The following is an 18,906-nucleotide window of genomic DNA, read 5'->3' on the forward strand; positions in this document are numbered from 1 at the left end:
TAACTGGCATACAAGACCATAGTCCAGCCCCTGCTGGAATATGCTTCCATCATCTGAAGCCCTTACACCAAGACGAATCGTGAATAACTTGGCGAAGCTGAAAGTGTTCCTGGAAAGGACCGTAACTATGTATTCCTCGGGAAATGCCATACACAATTTTCTTCTGAAGAAAACACGGTTGACAGATTTCAACTCACTTGCATTCCATTTTTAGACGACCTTTTGCTGACAGTCTATGTAGTTTTCTCAAAAGAGGGCTGGCATGGTATTCAATGGTACCGAGTTCGTGTCCGGTCTCAGAGGTGTACATTTTCAGAGCCTATGGCAAGTTTCAGTTACACCTATGTATGTTTGCCCTTGACATATGCTGACAAATAACAATATAGTAAAAAGATATTTTACTGAATTATCATTTCAAAATTGCAAACGACAATGTTTTGAGCGCATAGACAGCATATCACATAAAGTGTCTTCATTCTATTCAATTTTGATGCCATTTTTTCAACCCCAAATTTCATAGATTTGAACTATCAATTAAGACTAGTATGGCCGTCGCTTTATTCTAAAATGCATACATATTCACGTATAATTTCACATTCGTTATTACAGATATACAAACTACATGTAGAAAGTTTTAATTTAACCAGCTACGTTTTCATTATCTTTGGCAGTAAACACAGTTTATGAAATAAATCAATGACGTCTGTTGACGTCGCCTTTTGACGTCGCAGATGTATGTCAGTGACGTTCGACGTAATAAATTCACTGTGCGGTCGCTAAGCAATATATGGTGACAGACCTTATAGTGTTTGGATATCTTGCATAAGACTGTTAATCGACTGGATTATTCGGTAAGTTTAATTTATTGAAATAGATATAAAAAAAAATCGTTAATTTTACACTTGCAGTATCTGATGTTCATTTGAAACGTCATTACTCATTTGTTTTCGGTAAAGTAAAGAGGAAAATTTGTTTGTACCATGTATGCGGTTCCACCTGATGGTTATTGAAATTTTCATGTGTTGATGCCTAAATTTTTCAACTTTACAGGCTAACTACTACAGTTTTTGACAAAGTTATGAAAATAAAAAGTAGTCCGCACTCAAATAATCAAATAAATGGGTGTATAGATAAGTAAATAAATACGTTGAAATAAAATAGACAAATAATCAATTAATTTTATTAGAACAATTCATTTCTACTTCTTCAAATACAACTGCTAACGTTCAGTACTGATACATTTTCGCCATGCATTGAGATTAAAGGTGTCAGAAAGAAACCAAGTCTTCAAATTTACTCAGTCTAACCAGGATCAATTTGGCATAAAAGTGCTATATCTACACATATTTATTTTGGTTCAGAGGGGAATACATGATACAGAAAATTGTGTGACAGTCTTTTGGGTTGAACACCGGCAGAGAAAGCGCTGATTACAAGATACCAGGCATTCGTAGGGACTAGGCACTCACAGTGTATTTGGCATTCCGACTGGGATATAATCCTTACTCTGAATGGTGATGATGATGATAATGATTACATGAGATGGCACGGTGTTCCACTGGAAAACAGTCCTAGTGTTGGAAAATTACGCGAGGGTCATGTATAAAGCACGAGGTTCTATTTAACATTAGCATCGACATGATTATGTAAACCATTTTATGAATGATAAGGAGAATAATAATATAATAATAATAATAATAATAATAATAATAAAATAATAATAATAATAATAATAGTAATAATAATGATAATAATAATACGGGCAGATGAACTGATAGACGGAACGGAACGAAAAACAAACATGAGAATAAGTAAAAAAAACATTGAAAGTATGTTCGCCCTCTTTAATATACATGTTTTTATCCACCAAATCCATAACAAGGTTTTTCACTTTATTATACAAGATTCACTATGAAACATTATAAAGGTCTCTTGAGATGTTCACAGGACATGAAAATTTTGAGATATCTGTGAAAATGCCAAAGTAGTGTCTTTTCAGGTGTAAAACTCTAGCCTATGATAGGACCACCCTTGCTACTTGTTCTATGCAGTCAAAGAAAGAGGTTTTAGTGGTTCGACCCCTGATAAATGCAAAAAATACACATAACCGTCTTTACCGTCTTGAACCTCTGTTGCCATCTCAAAGAACAACTTTACGGGGAATGTCATAAAGGTCATGCACGCTTTGACCCATAGCGAGTTGTATTGTATATCATGCAAGAGATCAATATTTTACTAGAACACTGATTTAGGCCTTCTTTGAAGAAAGTTTTCCGTCGGTATATAGAAGATCCATTAGCAATTTCGAATGCATATAACAATTTGAGTCGATGTACCGACGACAGCCTCACGTAGACTAACACAGTCTCAGTGTTCCCGGCTTGCTGTGAAATACACGTTACTGTCAAGGATTTGACGGTGGCCCTCTCTATAAAAAAACTAGTGGAATTCATGTATATCTATATACTTACTTATCATTTATATAATATTGTAAGTTTATAAGCACACAGGCAATACTTTTTGAAACATTTTTTCCGAATGCAATTATCCTACGATGACGACGAAAACAATGATAATGATGATGAGAAATATGAACATTTTATTTAATATATTGAAAACAGATATGCATTCTGGACAGAGTATTTCCCCAGAAGGGCCTCCCAAACCCTTTGTGATCGTTATTTCTGACAGTGAGGATGATGACAGCGATTCCGAAGATTCTCATGTAAGTATCGTCCTCCCTTCCCTTTTATGCAGAAATATGTCAATGATCATCTACCATTTTTATGTGAGGCCTATCTACAGAGATATTTGATCGTAGAGTCAATCATAATAAAGGGTTATGAATGGAATAAAAGGGCTTCAGTAGCCATTTTAAACTTCCAAGAAGTGATAATAAAAATTGTGAAAAGATCCTTTGGAAGCATAAAGCGCCACCAAGCAGCATAATAGCAGACACGGTTTGACTGAATTTGTTTATCAGATGCAATGAAATGTGCAACACCTCTTCGCCCCCGCTAGCACCGGCTTTAGTGGAACTCTTTTATATTAAAAAATGGATGTACTCCATGCTGTTAATTTCAATACAGTCATACTTGTTGAAATTTAACGTCATTGACGTACGTGCTAGATTTTTGAATCCCTTCCTGTCACAGATACCACCACCTTCAAATAAGACAAGGCACTAGTCTGGTTACTGGTTCATATGTGTGATATAATCAACACAAGGCATATTCAGTGGAAATGTCATTTATTTTATATGACGAAAATATAGAAAATATACACCGGACATATGTCTGCATATAAACAACACACATAGGTGGGGTCCAAATAGGTGGGGTCCAAACCGCCACAGCAATGTAAAAGTATAACATGTTATCAAAAATCAAGGAAATAAGGAGACTAGACAATGTAAACTCATATTATACTACCATCAAGTAAATAAACGACTAGACTAAAAGTAAACTCTTAAGGCGTGGCATGTAAGCCTACGCTCGAGCAGAATATAACACAAGACTAAGACACAATAATCTTAACATTTTGCCAGTTTTAAGGTGGTGGCTGGGAGGAGGAAGGACAAATTCTTGTTCAAAATTAAATAGCTGCGGCAATGTTTCCGTTATCAGCAGTGGGCGATCACGTGATGCACCCACGCTAATTATGAATACCAACGAATCGATAGAAAGATCGTTGTCGTCCGAGATGCCACCTTCTAGACTGGGACCTAAGCGAAGTGACTAGAGTGACTCAAATAAATTTCACTACGTTCAAATCACATTTGAATCCCTTCCTGTCACAGATACCACCACCTTCAAATAAGACAAGGCACTAGTCTGGTTACTGGTTCATATGTGTGATATAATCAACACAAGGCATATTCAGTGGAAATGTCATTTATTTTATATGACGAAAATATAGAAAATATACACCGGACATATGTCTGCATATAAACAACACACATAGGTGGGGTCCAAACCGCCACAACAACTTGTGATTGCAAATGCAAGTTGCCCCCACCCCAGAAACCAGACTAGTTTATGTAGGTCAATTATAACAAATTTCTAACTAAATTGCAGGATAAAAGTACTATGTATATATAAAAAACAAGGTAAAATTACGCCGTGCGAAAAGCTCATAATAATCTCATTTAGGTTCCCAAAACAAGAGCAGACTTCTGCTGACCTCTTGTAATTCTATACTAACATGAAAAAAGACTAGGATTTCTATTATGGTATAACAAACAGGATAACTTGAACAATCAGTGACAATCATACTCGACAGTTTCTTCTGTTCCATATAATTTCCTGTGTGGAAACAATCCAGTACTGGCCTTTTTCAACATAGAATTTTTCATAATAAATAATTTCTTAAGGAGCAGTCTTTTACTGTCCTCCTTTAAACTAACAAATTGATAATACAAACTATCTTAAGGAGCAGTCTTATGCTGGCCTCCTCAATACAAACTAACTGTTATAATAAGTAATCATTCCTATGGAGCAGTCTTATACTGGCCCCCGTTCCTTATCCATTAACGAAAACTATATGCATATCAATCATTCTGCATATTCCAAAATAAAGCACCATAACTTCTTGGTATGAACATAATACAACTATACATCAAAACCTAGTCATGCAGGAGCAGTCTTGTACTGCCCTCCTTCAGAATAGCCAGAGACATACAGTTCAGCTTTATAGACTTAAGGTAGGTAATCTAACGTAATTCTGTAATGCACTAGACTTCCAGCGGCCCATTCTTTTGATTGCATCTTCATGAAAGCCTTGAATAGCACAATGAGTGGCAGCACCAATCCTGAAGGAGTGTGCTTTGTATTTTGATGTTTCTAAACCTATAAATCCTATCGCCGCTTTCAGGTAATCATTGAAAAAACGATAAGTTATCGCTGTCCCACTTTCTAATTGAAAAAAAGGTCCCGTTACATGCTTAGCAACTGACAAATAAAGTTGTGTGGCAGCTACCGGACATACACATGACTTGCGCTTGTACACAGGCAAAAACAAAGTAACCGCCTGTTTACTATGTTTGAACTTCCGTAACCGCAGTTCCACACCAACCGTTATCCCATCAATGTCGACTAATTTGACATCAGAAAATTGTAAGACAGAGTCTTCTATTTTACCTGGTTTCACACAAATCTCCCCAATTCTCAAAAACCCATGAAATGCTAGTATACACATCGTTGCAAAAGCAACCCGTGCATACAGGTTTGGTATCACCTTAGGTAAGGCTGTAACAAGCTGACGCAAAATTTCATAGGTAATTGGTAAACGAGAGTCGCCTATCTCAGAATCCCTAAAATCTTTTGCCCCTTTGAAGAATTGCTTCACCAAGAATGAGCCACTGAAGTCATCATACCCAAAAGCTTTATTTATATACGCTAAAGCTGACGAATGTGCGGCAACAGTATTATTTTTGTACCCTTTATAAATGAGGCTAGCCAAAAAATTCAACAAATTTGATACTGATACTGGCAGGTGGTGTAGCGTATTGTTGTCTTCACAAAAACTAACATAACGTTTCCAATATAATAGATAAAGTTTCTTTGTTCTTTCACTAATGGCGTGCGACAGTATGCTTTTGGCCTGAGCAGTCAAATTTCCCACAGATGTTCTGGGATTGGAATGGGATTGCGCTTCAGGTGTGGGGCCAATTGGAAAGCTTTCTGAAATTCAAAACGAGAAAGACTATCAGCTACCAAATTGTTTCGGCCCGGTACATGCAATGCCCTACAAATGATATTGTGCTTCATTGATAAAAGAACTAAATGGCGAACCCAGTTCATCATTATCTTGTCTTTAGAAGTCATTTTGTTTATCACATGAACGGTAGCTTCATTATCAGAATGAAATATTATTTTGTGGTTAGCCATTTTAACACCCCAAAGCTCTACTGCAATAACAATAGGAACAAGTTCTAAAATGTTAATGTGATGAGAATGAAAATGATCTGGCCACCTTTCTGCTACCCATTCTGACCCAAAAACTGCCGCACACCCTACTGTTGATGCTGCATCCGTACTTAGATGCAATACATCCGAATTAATCCATTCATCCCTCAAAAACATACAACGACCATTAAATGAATCTATGAAGTTACACCACATGGAAATGTCTGCCCTTGCTTCTGTGTTTAACCTTATGAAATGATGTGGATTCAATATCCCCCTTGTTAAGTCATACAATCTGCGAAGAAATGCACGTCCAGGGACTACACAGCCACAGGCAAAGTTTAGCAAACCTAAAACAGACTGAAATTGTTTTAGGGTGACCTTACGATGTTGTTTAATAGACTGAAGTTGTGATTTAATTTTTACAATTTTATCTTCGGGTAGTCTGATTTCCATAGCATCTGAATCCACCTCTATTCCATAAATGGTTAAACAAGTGGTTGGTAGAACCGTTTTTTCCTGTTTTATAGGAATATTGATATGTTTACACATTTCTAAAAATGTTGACAAACTGTTGTGACATACTTCTGTATTGGCTGGACCGACAAAGAAAAAATCATCTATTATGTGGCTCATAGTGGCATTGAATTTTGACTCCATCACCCATTGTAAGGCATTACTAAATCTTGTAAAAATTTGACAAGAAATATTTAGGCCCATTGCTAAACAGCAGTCAATAAAGTAATAGTTTTTATTACCCAATTTCCAAGAAAATCCTAGCAAAAATTGTGATTCTTTGTGAATAGGTACCAAACGAAATGCATTTTCAATGTCAGTTTTCGCCATTAGACAATGTCTACCACATTTTTTAACGTTTTCTACCACTGTATCAATCGAATCGTAACTAACTTCCGTAAACTGTCTATCTATGCAATCATTTACTGCTTTATTTTTTGGGAAAGAAAGATCATGTATGAGCCTAAATTTACCCTGTTCAGATTTTGGAACAAGGGCTAATGGAGAGCAGATCAAATTTTCTGGGCGAGATTCGAAAGGCCCCAAAATTCTTTTATTTTGAAGTTCTTGTAATATTTTCTGTGTAGTTATTTCTTCATTTTGAAGGGCTGAAGGGTGGTTCTTACAAGATTTTGGTACGGGTAGTTTTCCTGTTTGAAATGGAATCTTAAAGCCTTCTTTGAAACCATCTATAAGAAATGATTTTTCCTGATCCGGGTAGCCAACCAAATAGATATCTAAAATATTACTTTTTACCGGTGTTGGGACGAAAATTACTAGTTTTAACCCCAACAGCTACTGGACCGGAGTTTGTAGATGGAGGTGGAGGTGGAGAACGCATGCTTCTTTGTTTGGCAAAACAATTGTACTCAGGGTGTGATTTTCTACAAAAAGAACAAATGTGTGGATGCATGCAGTTTTTGTCAAAACAACCAGTTTGTTTATTATATTTGAAGCAAGGTCTGGTTGGTTTTAGCGCTCTTATTTGACCGTCTTGTCTAGCAATCAAGGTGGTAGCCTTCAGCCATAGTTCTTGTTGCAGATGACCCCAGGGTAAATTTTGATGTTGGCGGTATGCCCTAAAATTGCGGTCATAGAAATTTGCTACCTCACCTCCATATACCCGCTCCAGGTCTCTTATTAAATTAACATATACCAATAAACCAGAAATTTCGGCTGGATGCTTTTGAACATAAACATCTATAAATGTTAAAAATGCTGTTATCCATTGTGTAATGTTAAGGTTCTGGGACTTTGGTGCCGGGGCTTCCAGTGACAGTCTACCTTGGGGAGACACTTTAAGGTTCAGATCTCTATTTTCTTTCTTTGAGAGAATGTCAGACATTTCTACAAAGTCATTGTTCCAAATTGCTTGTTTAAGTTTTAGAGGCACTAATGACCCAAGAGCGGCACCACAAGCAAACAAATCCGTTTGCGGCACAATACCTGGGGAGGGAAGATGTATATTGCCACCGCCTGTCAGTAGGGCTGTAATGTCTTCACGGATATCGCCTTCCCCTGTCTGTTTACCCTGACTCGAAGAATTTGCGTTGACATTGTTAATAGTTTGAACTGTGACTTCCTGTGTGTTTTTGACTCTCTGTATATCCAGTGTGTCACTGTCTATTTCAATATCAATATGATTGTTTGGCTGTGTATCATGTGTGTTATTGTCATCGGCATAATCAATGGTTTCATTTGATACCACTTCACTAACAGGAGGATGCGCATGTTTGTTGCTTGGTTTTTGTGTTTGTTTTTGAGCAGCCTTTTTGCTTGTTTGTTTTTCATTGTTCTGATTATCTGCTTTTTCAGGAACAATCCCCTGTTCTTTCAGTGCTTTTAATACAGCCGTTACTGTTGACTGTACAAGGTTCTGCTCCCTCTCTTCACGTCTTTTCTTAGCTGAACTCGCCATGTCTAAAATAAAATAAACAATAAATAGCAACATAGTGTGAGCCTCCTGTAGAATTATTTATGTACCTAGTTCATTTACTTATTCATTTTCTATAAGATCAGGAATACATGCATATTCTTGCTGCATGTGCAAACAGCCTGGCTGCTCACATACGGAGAAAAAAAAAAAAAAAAAAAAAAAAATTTGCAAGGGAAATAACTGCAACAGCTTTATTGTAGTTAAGCTTTTTGGATTGTTCCCCTTGAATTATTTCAAAACTATATGTTATTTATTATTTTGTTCTTTTTTCCTTTCCTTTTCGCCCGAAATCGACAAGAATCCCACTAAAATTATGCACAATTAAAATGTACTAAAAACACACAACTCAGTTGTGTACCTAAAAATAGCCATCAGCTATATCACAATGAAAAAACATAACTCGGTTATGTACATCAAAATAGCCATCAGCTATATCTAAAATATAAGCGCATAACTCAGTTATGCACGTAAAATAGCAATCAGCTATAATGTATATAAAGGCATAGCTAACATGCCCCAATAAAATAGCAATCAGCTATCTCTCAATAACAAAAGCATAATTATTACATATACAAAAGCTATTGTTGTGCAAAAATGACGGTCAACAATTTTGCAGTATAAATGCACAACCCAATTACGCACATTTACACAGTATGATGACATTACAATTTCCATGCCGACACCCTAATAATACAGTCCCGGATGCTCCTCAAATATTTTGGATACCCAACTGACTTGGATAAATGGATGCCGTCAGACTCAAAAATATCCCCAGATGGATTCCATAAACCACACCGGTGTTTCCATAAAACAATTGGCAGACCTGTCGTTTTAATGGCTGCCTCAATTGCAATGTTTGCATTAATGACACGGTCATTATACCCACTGAAAGGTTCAGCGTCCCTCCGAATAATTTGACATACAGCCACTTTTTTCACGTCAAGACCTTGTATCAAATATGCTGCAAAACTTGTCAAGTTAATTGCAAATTGATTTACTGACAAATGAGGAAATGATATATCGTTCGAGCCAATGTCGATAATGACTAGGTCCCTCCCTGCAAGGAAGCTATCCTGCGAGTGCAACTGAATGCGGCGCCGTAAAGAAAGGCCCCCGATTCCCTTGCACCATATAGAATATTTATCATCAAGACCTAAATTATGCGGCATCGTGCCTTTGTCAATCATTTTCTGAAGCCGTGCTACAAAACTGTGGCCAAAAATTGCCACTGATAGGGCCATATCGTGTTCTTTGTTCTCCGAGTCGGAGCCCGACTTCCTTTGTTTACACACCAAAGTACCTGAATACACCGCCTCCTCGCAAGAATGGACCCAGTCACCAGTGCCAAGTCACACCGTTACCCTTTAATGAAACAAATACTCAGCTGCTTTATGTATCCTGACGATAACTGTCCCAAAAAACACAAATTCTTGTTCAAAATTAAATAGCTGCGGCAATGTTTCCGTTATCAGCAGTGGGCGATCACGTGATGCACCCACGCTAATTATGAATACCAACGAATCGATAGAAAGATCGTTGTCGTCCGAGATGCCACCTTCTAGACTGGGACCTAAGCGAAGTGACTAGAGTGACTCAAATAAATTTCACTACGTTCAAATCACATTTATTCACATTCAAGTTAAAAACAACGAAACACAAAATTGGATATTTCAGTGTTGTTTTCACAATAATTTAATTGAAATATTTCATACTTTCTTTCACCCCAACCTCCAATAATGAGGGTTACTCAGGCATTTTGTCATGAAATAGATTCATGCTTTATCTATTCTGATTTACGAAATAAATTAAATGAAACAGAAAGAATCCATTTGTCGAACTAAATCTTGCTGTTGTAATCGCTATGACTATATGCGAGGTCTCGAAATTATATGAATAATCATTCTGTCAAGAATTTGACCCTCAAACTCCAATTATCATACCTTGTCCGTGACAAAAACGAGTAACGTCAATAAAGAAAGGTGAAATTGTGGCATTTTATAGCAAGTATTTATAGGTTATTAGCTTTGTATCGGGAAATATGCACGAGGTCTTCAGTGGAAATATTGCGCGACTTTAGGAGGAGCGCAATATTCTTCCGCTGAAGAACGAGTGCATATTTCCCGATGCAAAGATAATAACCTTTTTATTACATACGCATCTACAAGTACAGATATAATGTAAATATCATAAATTTGTTCAATAGCCTGAATGAGACTAGCAATACTGAACTAAATAGAAAAAAAATAGTGCAACAACACACACAGAATTACATCACGCACCCGATATGAAATTCAGGCGTCAGTGTATGGAAAAATATTGACGTTTCCGGTACCAGTGTAACTTAACGGGGTATAGAAACGAGTATGTAATAATAGGTGTTATCCTAACCTGGCATACGTAGGTCAGGTTAGTTAACTTATACACACTGTCAAAGTAAGAAACCATGCACATGTGTCTATTTTAACTAAGCATGTCAGCAAAATGTGAGAACGTTACTTCTACATTGAGTTTAAGGACTTTAATTTTTCATCTACCCTTTTTTTACCTGTGTTTTCCTAAATTATATATAAAAATAACTTTAGGGACAATTCCTTTAATAGAATATTATACGAAGGATTTGTAAAAGCGGATTCTATGTCCGAAAGTTCAAACAAAACGTGTAAAATGAAGTTGAAACATGTTTTATTTTCAAAGGCCAATCTTATTATTAAACAGAGTCTTCTGCGAAAATCAAAAGGCAGCTTGGACCTAGCAAGTTCAAGTAATACCGCCTTCCCCGCATCCTCAGATACCTCTCAGGCGAGTTCAAACAGCACATCGTTGCGCATTGCAAACTTGAAGAGCGCATCTGAAGTGAGACAAGCTGCAGCAGTCGATACCCCGGCAGCAGCAGTTATTGACCTCACCTTAGATGATACAGACGACAATACAGCTGGACAAAGTGCTACAAACCAAGGTAAAACGATATGTTAGGCACTGTTACTTTTCACACGACAGGTTCTTTAACAAGACGTACATCTTTGACTTGTAATATGCATTTTACTTTGTCATTGTTAAAGTCACCCAACTAATTTTCCTTAACTTACACGTAAAGAAATGTTTAAGTCATTTCTTTTTACCAGATTACAAGGATATTCTCAGTCTGTATTGTTAAACTATCATTTTGTCTGACTTTCTTTTGTCTATTGCTTTCAGTCTTTACTACAAATAGATCATTTGTCTCTACGCCTACACCTTCTTCTTCAATATTTTCACCTGACTTTAAGGTATCCTTTTATACTTCTATACATTTCAAATTTCAATAATTTCCTCTCCATTTTAAAGTGTGATTTCCTTGTACATTTGTATTTCATTCCACCGTACATTTCATTTTACATCTAACTCATTTGTTATCAAAGTTTATTCTCTCCCTTATCTATAGCAATGATTCTGATAATGCTTTCATGTCCATTCTCTGTATCTTAACTTTATTTTCGTTTCTCATTCGGCTCACCCTGTCAATCTTTTCTTGAACTCAAGGTCATAGATACTTGCAGAAATATCTGAATGTTACTGCTGACTTATTTTTCAGGACTGCAAGATCTCAACATTTTCTGCTCCTGTGATCACAGCTAGAAACAGTTCGACACACATCGCTTCTCCAGAACCTTCATTTAATTCCTCAGACAGAGGCTCTCCTTCGGTGCCATCACCTTTTCCTCAGTATGATAGAGGAGATGGTGCCTACAAAAAGTCCACCGTCTTGAATACATCGCCAAGTGTTTATTCTGCGATGGATACAAACGATGACTGTGCGACTGTGATGTTAGGGTTACCTCTCATGAAGGATGCAAGAGGTGATTACCTACCTAGGTTCTTTTCTATTTACGGATTATATCAAAAGAATTTGGCTACCTTTATAGATCACTGAGGAAACACGAATTTTATCAAAATCCCTTTAAAATCTCAAGTGTTATTTTTATAGATTGACAAACAGACTTCAGACCAGTTCAATATATGTGTTAGTTTCTGGAGACTAAGACTGGGACATACTTTAGATTTAAGGTAGTGGACCCGTATTCGGTAATTTTCATGTATTCTCTGTATACAATTTCGCCATTCTGTAGTATGAGAGTACAGTCAGGTGCTCGTATGAGCTACGTTATCGTCCAAAGAATACCGAAACGCCGTGTATATTTGCACTGAAATTGTCCACAACCTTAAATGAGCCGCGCCATGTGAAAAGCATCCGCGCAGTCTGTTTAGGATCAAGTTGTTCGCTAACGGTTTCTCTAATTGCAATAGGCTTTGAAAGCGAACAGCATGGATCTTGGCTGGTCGGGATCCATGCTGGTCGGAAACGCACTATGTTGGTTTCCTCATGGAGCGGTTCAAATGTATTTTCTTGCCTCTTTTGTTAGAAGACACATTGTTTCACAACATTAAAAACATATAGAAATAAACATATATTATTCGTGAGTACCTAGAGTGGACAGATAAGGGATCATCTTTAGGAAAAGATAAGCTACACGTGCGCATATTATTGCCATAAGTTGATGCTATGTTATGACAACATGGTGTATAACTATGAGCGGTTTTTAATTTACAACATCTTAGAAAATGTTGCAATAACAATAATGATAGGCAAAAAGAATGATCTAAAATGTTTGCCAGAGTGAGGCCGGTGTATTTCAAACTCTCGGGACAGCATGCATAATAAAAAACTTGCTAGCGCCCGGTTTTCCATACCACGCTGTCCCTCGAATTAAGGGAAACCATGTCAGGCAGTCATTAAGATCCTTATAATCAATACATGTACGTTCATATATAATCTGCATACTGTTGTAAATAAATGCTTATATTGAACATTATCCGACTGAATGAAAAACTTCTTTAAGGTCGACCACACTCTCCCATGGATACTGTTGAAATTACTGAGCCAATGGAGATTGGATATGACGCCCATGGTATAGGATTTGGCTATACAATGTTGTCTGGATGTGGCGACACAATGCTGACTGGATTTTGCGATACAATGCTGACTGGATCTGGCGATACAATGTTAACTGGCAGGCGTTCTAACTGCCCTTTCGCCGGATTTGGCAGCCAAAGAGGTGAGAAAAAAGATAAGGGAAATATATTTGGTTTCAAAATTTTATTTCAAAGCCATGGATTATTTAGATCATGTGACATATAAAACAAAGAAATTGAAGATGTAGAAATCAATAATCACAATAACATATAAAGTATTTTAATTTAGTTGGCCTGAAAAATTTGACTGGTTAACCAAAGAAGTATAAAATACATATATAGCGCTTTGGTTTAACAATACCAAGATTGTTAGAATGTAAGTTTTACTAGATTTCAATAGATATAATAGGGTTATTATAACAGGATTTCGATCTGGGATGCTGTATTAGGCTCGAGTGGATTTTTGCCAGATCGAATCTCACGAGAGTGTGACTCGACCTTGCAAAATCCACGAGAGCCGAATACAAAATCCCAGATCTAGCTACTGTTATAATGACCCTTTTATTATATACCTCTACCTTTTTGTTTGTTATGAAGCAGTTCCTGTAGCTTTTGTGAAACAGATTCAGAATGCACTTACTGACGATTTTTTTCAAATAAATGGTCTAACAGAGTTAATAATGTTATTGGTTCATCTGGAAGAGGGAAAAATAAGCTTAGGTCATATAAACGTTTCAAGACAAAATATGAAGCTGAGCACTATAGTAAAATTATGTTTACCGGGTACACATCGGTTGGCTTTTTGTATATTTAGGTGCGGAGTTTCCCGTATCCGCATTGAAACTGGTCGTTATGAAGGTTTAACAGAAGGTCTCAGAAAATGTCTAATTTGTAATGCTGCAGAAAATGAACATCATGTATTTTTACAGTGCAACACTTATAACGACTTAAGAGTACCTCTTTTTCAGAAAGCTGTTAAATATTCACGTATTGTCAGAAGAAGAAAAAAAGTTTTTTTTTTTAATTTTCTAACTCTAATTTAGTAAGACTTTGTGCCAAAACCAGTTTTCCTATTTTGCAGCGGAGGCATCTTTTAATTTGAAAATAATTCATACCTTGTAAATAATGTACTGATGTTTTAGTTCATATAGAGTATTATGTACGTGCTGAAAGATCTTTGCTCCTTGCTAATCAAGTTCTCCCTGATCTGATCAGAGGGCATACAGTTTTCATACCATTATTTCCTTACTAGCGTGCATTAGTATTTATTTCCTGTACCAGTTTCTTACACTTTTCATTTTATGGCAGTTTTTAATAAACAGATTAGCAAAGATATTTTCAGCCTTTTAGATAATTGATGTTTCCGTTTCATATATTATTATACATTTCAATACTGTAGTCTCTTATAACTCCGCATAGGAGTAGCAATGTACTTATGCTGATCTGTTATATTTGTATATACTTTGAACAACTATGACACTGATGAGACTTTAATAAAGATTACTTACTTACAATACAAAAGGTACAATACGGATTTTTTTCTACTTGTTCATATTTACTTGTGAAACACAAGCCGTTTTTTTCCAGAATTTATTTAAGAAATATAGCCTTAATTAATCTAAAACAGTAGATAAAATATTGTAGCGGTCTTTTTTGTTCGCAACAAAAACATTGACGTCACCGCAAGTTAACGTGACGTCATGATAGATTAAGCGTGTTTTAACAGAGGCAAATATATTAGAATAAAGATTCTAACATGAAATATCAATACACAGTTTCGTATAAACACGGCAATACTGACGTCACGTCAACATATGACAATGCAGACTTGGAGCGCCGGTATAAATTACAGACTCCGGTACATACCGGATTAACTAAATTTGAACGAAAATATCTTAAATGTATATATTTTGTAACCATGGTGATTCTAACCCTAACCTTTAGTCAGTATTTTATGCATATTGTACACTAAATGCATGCGGACATGCAAAAATATGCATATTTTTGCCGTGCGCTACAACTGATAATCACTTTCGGGCATGCGCAGAAGACCGCTCCAAGTCTGCAATGAGTTACATCGTCAACATATACCTAGACGCCGTACAGGAGTCCAGGAACAGTACTTTGATCTACTATCTTATGTAGAGGACGTTATCAGAATCAAAATGGAATAACAGAATTGTGTTACACTCAATTCATATACACTGCATTGATAATTAGTAATTACAGTAACTCACTAGACATCTAAGCTCTCCAAAGTAATTCCGCGGGACGTTAAACTGTTTAAGCACGTTTATGCGTTAGCGTCAACTACTATATTTGGTGTCATACATAGGCTATGGAATAGTGCTTCCCTATTTCATCTGCTTGTTTACATAACATTATAGAATCGAAGTAATATATAGCAGAACCATGTTTTAACATATACCAGCAATATAATTCGGTTATACGCAACGTGCATAAGTAAGTCACTCGGGCTAGCCCTCATGAAATTTATTCTGCAGGCGTATAGCCTCTTCTAACCTTTGTTTCGATATATTAAAGCATGGGTCTGGTATATATTTTTTCATAGTTTCGACAGACGTCTTCGAGTGTTGTGTACCTGTGGAAATTGAGTCCATTCAATTTATGTGTAACTGAGTTTAGATTAAATCGATGCCAGGGGACGTGAGTTCTTTTGTGTTATCCCACACTCAAGCCATTATTACGTTCCATTCTTTCAAAGGATCTATTTATAGATTTTATCTCATCCATTTCAGCACGTGACGAAGAAAAGATGGATATTGACAACGATGGAGGAGTATTGCCAGTGTTGTTGGTAGCAGACGACATTTTTAAGGGAGTGCCAAAGAATAAAGTTACAAGTGTAAGAAATGCAAAGGGTAATTGTAGAAAGCGGAGAAGACTTGACCAGAGAGATGTCGAAAAGAAAGTACAGCAAAACAAAAGAAGAAGAATATATTAAATTTGAAATCTTTTTAATCCTGATATTGTTATGTTTGAGTAATTTCTTTTGTTATCTTTTGATAAAACAAATGCTTTTAAAAAGGAAAATTGTTTGTATTATCTTTATTTGACAGGATGTCTGGTTGTTGTAATAAATGTGAGTATAAGTTGAAAAAATAACCCGCTTCGTCTATTGAACTGAATACTCTTGTAAGAGGGTAAGAATGTGAAAATCTTCCTATGCAGAGGTTGGTATAAAATGTTCTTCTAACATTGAAAAATATATACATAGCGGAAACTTTGTAAAACTTGTCCAGTGTAGAATCTAGATTTTCTTCATTGTTTCATTACTTCTTTCCAAATAATAATTCTATACTTATCATTGATCCTATAAAACATACACAACTTTATGCAGAAATGAATTTATATCAAACAAACCCTAAAGAAAGGAGAACTTCCGAGTTCTGCATAGATAAGAACAATAGAAAAAAGTCAATATTTTACAGAAGAACTCAAAATAAGACATTGTAATTGGTTTCGGTAAATATAGTACCTATTGTATGCATATATAGCAACCGAATCCGACTAATCTGGTCATATGGACACAGCTTATACTTAAACAAAGCAAAGTTAAGTATTAGATGACACATCTTTACGACATTTTTTTCACATTTTTATACAAAGTGCCCCTAATATATTTCTAAATCATATATTTTAGAAGCGAAATTTGATATTCTCAACGAAAAAAGCTACTTATCACGACCTCGGGTATATTTGCAACCACAATACCATTTCCAAGTCATTCTTAATACTTCTAAATAGGTTTACGAGATACACACACAACCGAAACAGAGCCGTCAAATCACAATTAAGAAATTAATATCCCATCACTTATTCTACGGCATGAGCTATTTATGAATACGTTTTCTAAAGAGTGGCTGACATATGTGAGAAAAAAGCTATCTCCCTGTTAAGCGTATACTAATGAATTTCACCTTTCATAACTAGTATGTAATTCTATGTCAAATCAGCATGTGTTTAATACTTCTAATGATTTCTGTCACTTTACCTATAAGTGGTATCTAAAAATTAAACAGCTTTTCACTTTAGTGTACGTTTTAGCGGAGGGTAGTTGTCGGGAAAACTTGATACTGTCACAGACCAATATAACAATGTAACAAAGAAGCGAATAAATTTATTTCTCAAGCCATTGTTTAGCGCTTCACAGCTTTCTTGTGATTTTAATTCATTCCTTTGTTTGTCGTTATAAAACAGCATTCTTTGAGCTACATGTGATTATTTTCAGGAAAATCTACATTGGTTTATATTATTTAAGATAAGTTGTGTGTACTGCATTTACTTTAAATACTGTATAAAACTACAGCAATGTGGTATCATAAGACCGTTATATATATGTGAACCTCAAATGATGTGGACAAAAGTTTCAGATATTGCAGTTGTTTGATACAGAACTGCTCTTAAACTTTAGATCAAATATCAGCAAATAATGATGTGTTCTTTCATAGATTATAATAATCTTTCACTGGTCGCGGGTAAAGATGGGAATATCCGGCACGAGGGTAACTGTTTAGGCGGTAACGAGGCTTTCCAGCCGAGTTACCGCCTAAACAGTTACCCTCGTGCCGGATATTCCCATCTTTACCCGCGACCAGTGATTGATTCTTTTTCTTGCATACCGATTTCAAGAAATAATAATAAAAATAAAATCAATCGAACGGCTTTCCTTTTAGAACTATTTCTTATAGCAGTGTATTTAAACAAAGCGCGGGAAACCAACGTCCGTAAACAGGAAAGACGTCATGACGTTTCAAAACAAATAACAATGTTTAGTTCCGGTTTTGTTTTATCATTTGCAGCGTAACGTTATGAATTTTTGATAAAATAACGTGATTTGAATCGAGAAATATACTATCAGGAACTAATAGGAACAGTCAAGGTATTGAATTTTTATTCCGTTTTATAAATAAAATATCAATTACTACATAAATCTTCTACATATATGTAGTTCGTAATACGTCATTTACAGCACGAGAGTCATCTTACACCCCGGGGTGTAAGATGGAGTTTTCCAGCACCGGTAAAAATACCGGAAATCCCCGTCTGGTATGCAAGAAACATTTGTATTTACTTGTTTAGTAATTTCAAGAATGAACGGCGTGACAACTCTTCGACTTGGTGGTAATGTTAATGGTCGAATGACATCTGCTAATACCAGTTTCATACTTGATATGAGCCGTGCCATGGGAAAACCAACATAGAGGCTTTGCGACCAGCATGGATCTAGACCAGCCTGCGCATCCGCGTAGTCTGGTCAGGATCCATGCTGTTCGCTAACAGTTTTTCCAATTCCAATAGGCTTTAAAAGTGAACAGCATGGAGCCTGGCCAGACTGCGCGGGTGCGCAGGCTGGTCTGGATCCATGCTGGTCGAAAACCCACTATGTTGGTTTTGTCATGGCACGGCTCATATAAATGCGCCACTGAAAACGATTAAGACATTTTGCCCTGTCGCGACTTGCTCAACCAATGAAACTGATGGATATACAAGCCATCTGTTAAATAGGTGCTGTATTCCCTGTGACTGCGCGAACACCTGCCGTGCTACCGGAAGTTGCTGCATAGGTGCTGGAAC

At 36.3% G+C, this 18,906-nt stretch overlaps 2 protein-coding genes across 4 annotated transcripts; one reads left to right on the forward strand and one right to left on the reverse strand.

Moving 5' to 3' along the window:
* The first annotated feature begins 716 nt into the window (after positions 1-716).
* On the forward strand, positions 717-16,393 carry LOC123545684 (uncharacterized). Its single transcript, XM_045332000.2, has 7 exons — positions 717-851; positions 2,622-2,725; positions 11,074-11,314; positions 11,554-11,624; positions 11,930-12,194; positions 13,236-13,451; positions 16,068-16,393. The coding sequence occupies exons 2-7, from the start codon at positions 2,624-2,626 to the stop codon at positions 16,271-16,273; spliced, it is 1,101 nt and encodes a 366-aa protein (XP_045187935.2). The 5' UTR covers positions 717-851; positions 2,622-2,623; the 3' UTR covers positions 16,274-16,393.
* Positions 3,234-9,977, reverse strand: LOC123551831 (uncharacterized). 3 transcript variants are annotated; one of them, XM_045341041.2, is made up of 3 exons: positions 9,744-9,977; positions 7,869-8,342; positions 3,234-5,681 (listed from the first exon to the last, which is right to left on the reverse strand). In XM_045341041.2, the coding sequence occupies exons 2-3, from the start codon at positions 8,338-8,340 to the stop codon at positions 4,690-4,692; spliced, it is 1,464 nt and encodes a 487-aa protein (XP_045196976.2). In that variant the 5' UTR covers positions 8,341-8,342; positions 9,744-9,977; the 3' UTR covers positions 3,234-4,689. The 3 variants fall into 3 exon arrangements, with proteins under 3 accessions (XP_045196976.2, XP_045196975.2, XP_053399678.1); XM_045341040.2 differs by having other exon boundaries at positions 9,720-9,977; XM_053543703.1 differs by having other exon boundaries at positions 7,869-9,976.
* Positions 16,394-18,906: the final 2,513 nt, after the last annotated feature.

Source organism: Mercenaria mercenaria, chromosome 1, assembly GCF_021730395.1.
Source record: "Mercenaria mercenaria strain notata chromosome 1, MADL_Memer_1, whole genome shotgun sequence".
NCBI classification, from domain to species: domain Eukaryota; kingdom Metazoa; phylum Mollusca; class Bivalvia; order Venerida; family Veneridae; genus Mercenaria; species Mercenaria mercenaria.